The sequence below is a fragment of the Limulus polyphemus genome, unplaced genomic scaffold (assembly GCF_000517525.1).
Source record: "Limulus polyphemus unplaced genomic scaffold, Limulus_polyphemus-2.1.2 Scaffold1097, whole genome shotgun sequence".
NCBI classification, from domain to species: domain Eukaryota; kingdom Metazoa; phylum Arthropoda; class Merostomata; order Xiphosura; family Limulidae; genus Limulus; species Limulus polyphemus.
This window is the reverse complement of record NW_013666707.1, coordinates 308,389-317,991: the sequence shown is the minus strand read 5'-3', so window position 1 is coordinate 317,991 and position 9,603 is coordinate 308,389. Positions and strand designations below refer to the sequence as shown.

Genomic DNA, 9,603 nt, shown 5'->3' with positions numbered 1-9,603 from the left:
CAACAAGAAGTAATAAATAATATATATATATATATATATAACAAAATTTTAAAGAAATGGGAGGTAAAACTAATGGGAGTCGATACTCTTACATGGTTTATTATTACCTTAAATAATTTCCTAAGAAATTAAAGTTTAGATGTGAAAGATTTGAAAAGGTCATGATACTCTCTAAAACTTCTAGACCCATGATCAGTAGCAAGAATATTGTTGAATTTCCCACAGGATTGAACAGATTTTGTGTTTAATATGTAACAGGTGAAACCTTCTTAGTGAAACATGCAAGTTAGTTTACAAACTCTGTCTATAATGTCTTATAACATAGAACAAATTACATTGTATATAATAAGCAATGAGTAGTAAATATTGAAAAAAAAACTTTTTTGGAAATGAATAGTTGATAATTACGAAGTTCAGTGTTTCTATTTTATTGAAAACTTTGAAATTTATCATTTTATTAATAATGTTGATATTTAAATCCAGGTAGTTTGCTTTGTTTTAGTGAAAGTTTTTTTTTTCCAGGGTGAGTTTTGGTGGATAATTTTGTTCGAATGTGTCAAGAAAACCTTGATAGTTAGGTAAAATAATATTGTCAGTATATTTACAAGTGCAATTTTTTATTGAATTCCTTCTTACTAGTTTGAATAAATTTAAACCTGCAACTTTTCTCCGATTAAAGTTCCTTGTACTTGTTGGAAGATATATCTGTAATAAATAACGACCGTGTTTAATACAGAAATCTATACCTACGACCCTGCTCAAAGGTAATTACTGTGTATAAAGACAAGTTTACTATATAGGGTCCTGCCAAGAAATTTTTGAGTGCCAGGTATTTCTCAGAGAAAAAAACAAACATTTAATCCATTTGCTTAATTTTATGAGCATTTCTGCATTGCACCTTATATGTTTATTACAATTACATACTTGTCTGCACATTAATATTGATTTATTCTTCCAAGAAATTAATGCAAGTGTTTGTATTCCTGTTCAATTTCAATGTAATTTTGATCTTTGAACTTGGTAAACCAGGCTAAGTTTTAACAATTCAAAAAATTATGAAAAAAAAAACTTGCTGTATTCACTTATAAACAGTGTCAGACCCAAGAAAGAACATAGGTTTATGCCATCCATTGACTTTTATTATGAGGAAGAGAGAACAACCTATCCAACCACTATTTTGGGGAAACATAATTTTTCATACTCCTATCTGCAGTGTTATTAGTCTTGAGTAGTAGTTTGAATTTTGCTGTTTTATATCTGTATTGGGTAACTAACCCTACTTATTAATTACTATTATTACCATAGAACTCATTAGAGAACTCTTGAGTTTTCTAAGACTATTTGGTTGCTAGAAGTGTTGTAAACCTTTCTCATTCTGTGTGTATATACTTATTTAGTGTTATTTTTTTAATCCAGAAGGACAGTCCAGAAAGGATGGATCTAGATTTACAGACAAGTTTGAATCCTGTAGATGTTGGTATGAGTAGAAATAATATTTTCATTGATATGTTGTTATTTAATGTATGTATTATATCAGCGTGTAAATGATGTGAAAATAAGTTATGTGAAAATTAGATGTTTTATATTAATTTTACTTGGTTAATATGTTTTTCTCAAAGGTAATATTCACCAAACAAATTACCTTGAAAAATAAAGATAATTTGGATAGATACCAACCATGAATTGGCAAGTAAAAATTCCTCTGAAGGTAAACTTTGGTGAAAATATGGATGAGATATACTATGTTAAAAAAGAGTTGTAACTACTTTAACTTAAATGTTTCATGAAGTGTAAATAGTTATTTAATACCCTGTAGTTATACCGAACTGATATTTGCAGGAATAATAATGTGTATTTCAACTGCATTAACGTGTAAGTTCTATTTTAGTAGAACCGTAATGATGTGTGATATTGTTACATTTAATATTTGGTGGCTAGTCCTCCAAATGAATGGCACTGTAATCACAATGTGTTGCATAAGTGCAAGTAAATTAGTCAGGGCTTTAAAAAGCTGAGTTGGTAAGGGTAGTTCTCTAGTCCAAAAGGTATGTAAAACTAGTCGTGTTAGTTCAGTGTTATTGTAGTATGTGCTGTTTAGTTCTTGTGTGTTTGAGTTTCATATTGTGGAGGGAAAGTGGTATCCATTGTGAGGGTCAGGCTTGAATTTTAACTTTCTGGTAGATTTTAAAATTTGATTCTTTGCAGTTGACTGTATATTTTCTGACTTTAAAATAAAAGATGATGAGGTAGTATTTTATTGATAGCCAAAACTTTGTCACGTATCATGTATTTTTTAGTAAATCTTTGAGGAGCCTTGAGGCTATAATGTAACAAAGTTGTATTTGCAAATTTAGAATCAGACTTGATGGACGTCTCCTGCGAGTGTTTTTTTTTGTGGACAGAAGGGCTTTAGTTCAGCACTTGCAGCCAACATCCACATGTCTTCCTGTAGAAAGGAAAATTTATCTTCTACCTGGAACAACAACTATACCACAGTAAACAGTGGAAACTCGGTGACCACATCAACCAGAATGCTGCCACAAATAAGCGCAAGTGGTATGGTGTACAGATGTTTTTAATGGAATCACTCAATATGCCATTACGTGTCACAAAGAAACTATAATTTTCACTTCATTTATTTCACCAAGATTCCATATTAAAGAAAACAAAAGTGAGTTTTTTTATTACAGATGATTTTAATTCAAAACAAAGGTTTCATACTTGGGGAAAAATCAATTTTTCTTTAGGTTCTTTCTCATTTACTTAGAACAACTAATTGAAATACAATTCATGGTGGCTGTAACACATCAATATGCTTATATTAGAAAACATAGACTACTTTGAAAATGGTAAATCAGTGGTGTAGGAAGGAGTTTCAAAGTGTGGGTCCTTCGTTAGACATGCATAATTATATTAAGACATTGAAAGTATAAGGAGCTGCTAAAAGCAGCTACCGTGCTTCCAAAAGTAGCTCAATCTAGGGGGGTCTAGGGGCAAACCTCCCACAAAATTTATACTATCATGTGATTTACAGTTGCTATATAAGTAAAATATGTAAAAGTAGGGGTGCTACAGCACACTCAGTTTTGATGCCTCTGTAAAGACTATTGTATGTTCTACATTAATTAGTTACAATATTTATTATTTTTGATAATTATTTTTCAGTATATCTTATCATTTGAAAATTGAGATGGTCTAAATATTGGATGTTGTGTTGACTTCAAGGTACAGAAAGTGAAACGCAAGAGAAACCCTCACATCAGTGTTCTTTTTGTGGAAAGAGGGACTTTCTAACCGAACGTGCTGTTAACATCCATATGTTCACCTGCAAAAAGAAAAATCAATTGACCAGTATAAAAAAAAAAGCTATGTGTTAAAAGACAGTGTAGAATCCATGAGTACCAGAATAGGTAACAAAAAGTCAAATGGTATGTTGGAAAAGTACTGGTTTATCATTTTTTCTTCATTTAGTTTCTTTATGGTAAAAAGCTCATCCAAAACCTAGGTTGGAATTCAGTAAAAATGCTGTTAAAGAACTAAGTAATCAGATCAAACTTTTTTCAGGGGTATGTAGACATATCTAGAAAAGCTCTGGGATGTTTGGTGATAAGGTTGATGACAATAAAGAATAATTAGAATTTACAAAGTACCCACGTACATAAATTGTGCTACCTATATTTGTGTTGTCCCCATGATTCTTAAAACCCTTAATTTTTTTGGGTTCTCGCCAATTTTGCTGCTTATTGATTCTTATTGTTGGATTTTTAGAAACAACAAGCAGAATTTATAAATGCAAAACAAACAAAAAATTTATGCTCATTAGCTTGTCAAAATAAATCATTTATGTATTAGGATTTTGAAAAAGTTTTTATTTCTTAAATGAAAGTAACCAAATTAACTTATTTCTTAATATTTTATATATACACTACGTAGTCATTAGAATTGAATGAATAATTATTAATTTAATAAGTGTTTAATACTGAGTAGTGTATTGAGTACGGCAATAGTAACAAAAAGACAACAACAAAAATTAACTCTAATTTTAGTTATCTTATAGTGTTATCAGGCTTTAATATACCTGCTTAGTTTACCTGTGTAGGTAATCATTGTTAAAGAAGTAATTTCACTTATAAATTTGTCCTCCAAAAGTTTAAATTTTTCTTTCTAGTAGTGTTAAAATAACTAATTTTGGTTTTCATATTTATATGTAAGCTTTATTGAAACCTACCATAGCATAAAAGAATAGTAAAAAAACATTTTCATCTAAGATTGATTGTATTTAGAACACAAAGGTTGAGTGTTCTCCAAGGACCAGCTGATTAACTTTTGGTGAATGTAGCTGAAAGGTCAAAGTCATACTGAAGGTCAACTTGTTTTGTTATAATGGTAGCTAATTTGAAAAACGATCAAAATTCAAAAAGAGGATGCCTAGGTCTACATTTTTGAGGGGGAAGAATTGATTGCTGTATATTTCAGGTTGTTTACTTCAATAGTGAAAAAGCATTGCAGGTTTGGGGTTGCACTGCCTTAGTGCCTTTCTGGTTAGTGATTTCATCCTCTTCAAATCACTTCTTTCTTAAAAGCATTGTTTTTGAAATATTGGTATTCTGATATAAAAACAAATTGGACCCAGATATCTTTTTTGTTTTTTGATTATTCTTAAGACAAAAATACTTGTGTGTTCCAAAATAAAATTGAAGATTGTCTTATGATGTAATTAGAATTAAATTATTGATTGAGAAAGTACTCTGTAGATTATATCCCACTAATTGAAGGTAATCATAATGCATCAAACATGATCCAAGTAGCCATACACTCCCTTGTGATGGACTAATAATAATGTAATAGCCATGATCGGAGTAGCTGTATATTCTCTTATAATGGACTAAACATTGAGAGATAGATATGTTCTAAATTACTGTGCTGTTGTATGTGGTGTATTTATAAATAGTTGTGTGATAAGTATTGTTACAACAGTAGAAGTCAGATGATGCTAGTAACATGTCATGAGATTCTAGAAGGATCATGACTGTTCGTGGCAACTCTAGTCTTTTCTATGCGCCCTCTATTTTAGTATATAAGCCCGGCAAATAAAGCGGAGAGGAAGAGTGACGGCATATATAATTGCAGATAGAGATATATAGAGACGGATAATTGAGTCAAGTGAGCGGTAGTGACCGTAAGTAAAGTGCGTGAATCGTTGTGAATTATAGCATGTGTTTAAGTTAAAGTGACTGTGGAAATTAAGTGTATTGCAAAGTTGTATTGAGAAGGAATAAACTAGTTCTATTTAAGAAAGGACTTGTATCGCTTAAGTTCTTCGGAAAGAATTTTTTACTGGAAATTAACAAACGACCAGAGACGTAACAGTATGTTCTAAATAGCCATACAGTTGCTTGTTATGTACTTATTATTACAAGATAAACGTTTAAGAAATAACCGTATCCTCCTATGTGAGGTACTTGTGTCTAGTTGTAATTTCTGATTTCACACTGTAACATAGTATTTTAAAAATTGAACCAGTTGGTCCAAAATAAATAATTAGCTTTTTGTTACATTGCAGTTCTACACCAACAATCAAAAGGATCTAAAACTACCACAGATCGGTGTCCATTTTGTGGAAAGAGTGAATTTAGCTCAGTTCGTGGTGCTAAAATCCATATCTTCTACTGCCGGAGTAAAGTGTCTCCTGAACATGAGAATAATAGTAGAGAACTTGTGAAAAAAACAGTCAATAACCAAAACGATAACATAAATGGTACGATGATGAAAATATTTACATTTTGTGTTTTAATGTTTTTTTCTTTTAGATAATTTTTAAAAAAGTATTACTTTACTGAATATAAGTGCCAAGTTTTACTTTTCCTGGGGGGGAGGAGATTAGAGTTGTATCTTGGCCCACTAAATCTGGAACACTTTGAGTCATGACAGGTTTTTCATCTTGCTCCTGAATTGAAATTAATTAATGTTCATTAAAGTGAGGGGGGTGTGTGTGAATATATCTTAATTACATGTAAAATGATAACAAATAAATAAATAATCAGTGTTAAATTTGCAATAAAATAAATAATGTTGGGTTATTAATTCTTAACCTAAAAACCTGAGTTGTAAATGCCTCAAATACAACTGATAATAATTACAATTGACTCAATGAATTTGGTTCAAACTGTAACAATGTCATCCTCCTTTCAGCCAGTCTCATGATCCCTATTATTAGGCAAAAGGCCTCATTGGCACTGGATATAGCAAATGTAGTGTAGTTGACATAACATTTTCACCTTTGCTTTCAGTCATGGGTTCATAGGAAAACCTGCATGATAGTTTGGGATAATCGTTAGTGTAAGAAATTAGATAAACATTTTAACTGTCATTAACACAAAGAGAAATGTACAATTACAGGGGTGGGAGTTGTGGGGATTACAACCCCTTTTCCAATGGACTACTTAACAAAGGTACCCTAAGGCATAATAAAGAAAGCAAAATTTTTTAAAATCCTTCACATTCTAGTGGAAAATCCTGTATCTCACTTTTGGGGATATTTTATTTAGTAATACAGAAGTAAAAACTAGTTAAAAACTTTTATGTTTCTTCAATGCGAAAAAAAGACTATTTCTAACTAGTTATAATCAGATTTAAATGCTTAAGTGTAATGGAGTTAGACAAAAGAAACTTTTGCAATCTTTTACTCTTTTTTTTACTCAAGAGAATGATCACACCAGTGATTAAAACATCATACCTGTTCTAAATACAAATGTTACTTGCCGTAAAAGCTGTAACTTGTAATATAATACAATCTTTTACTCTGTTCATGGAGTTTGTAACCAAAAGTTTGTGATAAATGTCTTTTCACTATATTTGCAGAAAAATAATCGTTTGTCAATTCCATGTTATCATGCCCTGATGTTTAACTTTTCGTGAAAAGTTTGTTAACCTAAAATTTTTTTCTGACTACTTTCTTTTCATTTAGAAGGTGGAAATCAAACTAGAATTTGTGATATTTGCAACAAAACTTCAGATAATCTTAGAGCCCTTGTGGTTCACAAGATAACAGAGCATGGTAATGTACACTGTATTTAATATTCTTTTAGCTTACATTTTTTTTAAAGATAATGTTTTTGACTCGAGTTTTAGTCACTTGTCTATTGTTAAAATTTCTACTGACAACATAAAATCATAATGCTGTAGTTTTTCAGTTTTGTACCAGGTATGGTATTTCAAATATTCAGAGACAATTAAAGCTGTTTTTACATTACTTCCACTAAGGGATGCTAACAAGAGTACAAAAAGTTTAATAATTTGAGCAATTTAAGCCCAGTAAATATTATTTTTAGTTTTTAACTACGTATTGAACTTTTGGATGATATATTTATAGATTTATTAGCTTTAGAGTTTTTAAAATTTTAAAACAAAAAAAAAAATTCTAGCTTGTTTGACTTTACAGTTTTTGACACCAACAACTTCAAAAATTTGTTTTCAAACTGTTTGTATTAGAAATAAGCAACGAATATATACAAAAACCACAGGTTTGAAGCTGTTTCATATAGTAACAAGTTTTAACTGAGCAGGCAGAAATTTTTAACAAGTAATGGTCAATCCCACTATTTGTTGGTAAAAGAGTATCCCAAGAGTTGGTGGTGGGTGGTGATGACCAGCTGTCTTTCCTCTAGTCTTTCACTTCTAAATTGGGTATGTCTAGTGCAGATAGCTCTCGTGTACCTTTGCACAAAATTTGAAACAAACCAAACTTTTATATTTGACTTTTCAAAATCTTGACACTATATCAATAGTTACTAAATCCTAGCAGCTAGAGGAAGGTTAAAGATATGTTAAAAAAGACATTTATGACAATGAAATGGGTGTTATGTTAAGCCAAACCTGATAATGCTTGTTTATAACTTTGGATCTGTGCTCACTATAAATTCAGATGCACACAGTACTGAAGAAGTTTGCTTCCTATATTTGTACCAGTTGTGTTTCTCATATGAATGTATCTGTTTTGAGATTTTATTCTTCTTTCTCAGTCTTCACATGACAATGTTATAACTAAGCTAATAATAGTGGTGATAAAAACTGACTGAATATTCATTTCAAAAGTATTTCTGTTCCAAACTTCATGAAGATATAAAAAATTTAATGTAAGGATGTTTCAGGAGCAATGTTTTTTTTAACAGAGGACGTTTTCCCTGGGGATAACATTCCTCATGTGAGAATATATGGTCACCCAGATTTATGCGACATCACTTAATGCATCATATAATTAAGTCACCTTCTCAAGTCCTTTGTTACTTTGTAAATTGTTTTCGTTACTTCTAGTTAACTCTTAGATGTAGCAGCAGCCATCAGTGCAAAAAAACAAAGTATATTTGTTTGAAGTAAGTTTTATGGTACCTTTATAATAAATATACCTGTCTGTAGTAGTTTTAGTAACCATTTTATTGATGAATACTGATGTGCACATAAAGGTACTAATTGATTAAAAACTTGTAACAGTATCTTTGCCTCTTTTTTTAGAAAACTTTTGCTCTATTTAAGTTCAGTACTTAAGAGTTTATAAATTCAAAAAGAAAAGTATATTATTTTATTTATCTAAACACAGGAATTGGCACAAGGCCATCTAAAATCCCAGAAAAATCAGCTAAAGAAATGTGTAACATATGTGGCCAGAACTTTGATGGAGCATGGGGTCTTTTCCTTCACAGAGCCAAGACGCATGGTATTTCAAAATCAAGTCAGCTCAGAGGTAATATGTAAGTTTTAATTTTTGGTGTTGTGTCACTTTTGTTTACTTACTTCAATATCCTCCTGTTTTCCATGATAATTTTCTAAAAAATCAGATTACTACACTGTTGAACATTCTATGAGTAAGACATCGAAAAGATTACTGTTTTTATTTGTTGCTCAGTGTTGACTAACATATTTAATATTAGATTTTTCTTCTCAAGCTGAAAGAAACAGTGACCTTACTTCACAAACTTTCTAATCGTATTTTTAAACATATACTTTCTTGGGAATTCTCCTGAATTGTTACTCTTTTCTACATAGTTTTTAACAAGTGAATACTAAATTGATATTTGTTATACTAAATCCATTTCTTACTGGATCTTCTTGTGAAATGAGGGTTTAACTTGAGGTGCCTGACTTTGTTGTTATTCGTACAGTTACCAGAGTTAATACATTTTGAAATCTTATATATTGGTAGTTTAATTTATTTTTAATAACATTCTTTGAAAAAAAATCAACCACTAATTTGTATTTAGATTTCTTGCTTTCCAAAAATATCGTCAAAATGAATGTGTTTAATTTAATTAAACAGTTTCTGACTCTGTCAAAGATATCTTTAATTGATTAATATTTCACTTTTAAAACTTATTCCAGAGCAACTGTTGAATGTCAGGGTTTTGTACGTGGGCTGCCATTCTTTTACAGTTGGTGTCTGTAACTTGTTGGTGATAAATTCAAACAATAAATGGACAGCACACAATCTACTTGTGTTATATATTCAAATGTACAAAAATTCTTTACACTATAGAATATCACAGTTGTATCTAAAATTCTAAATAATACCCTTTTTTTTTGTCAAAAGTCTACACATGCTGGTTTAGT

General features: G+C 30.6%; 1 protein-coding gene across 5 annotated transcripts in view; it reads left to right on the top strand.

The window, feature by feature from the left end:
• Nucleotides 1-2,413: 2,413 nt before the first annotated feature.
• LOC106462112 overlaps nucleotides 2,414-9,603 on the top strand; it is a 35,580-nt gene continuing 28,390 nt past the window's right edge. For all 5 annotated transcript variants that reach the window (XR_002611164.1, XM_022389254.1, XM_022389256.1 and 2 more), the window contains exons 1-5: nucleotides 2,414-2,556; nucleotides 3,226-3,428; nucleotides 5,564-5,758; nucleotides 6,968-7,057; nucleotides 8,597-8,740. Coding sequence is in view for 4 of the 5 variants with exons in the window: in XM_022389254.1 (XP_022244962.1) it covers nucleotides 3,395-3,428; nucleotides 5,564-5,758; nucleotides 6,968-7,057; nucleotides 8,597-8,740 (463 nt within the window). In the remaining variant the exon portion in view is untranslated. The remainder of the gene's footprint in view (nucleotides 2,557-3,225; nucleotides 3,429-5,563; nucleotides 5,759-6,967; nucleotides 7,058-8,596; nucleotides 8,741-9,603) is intronic.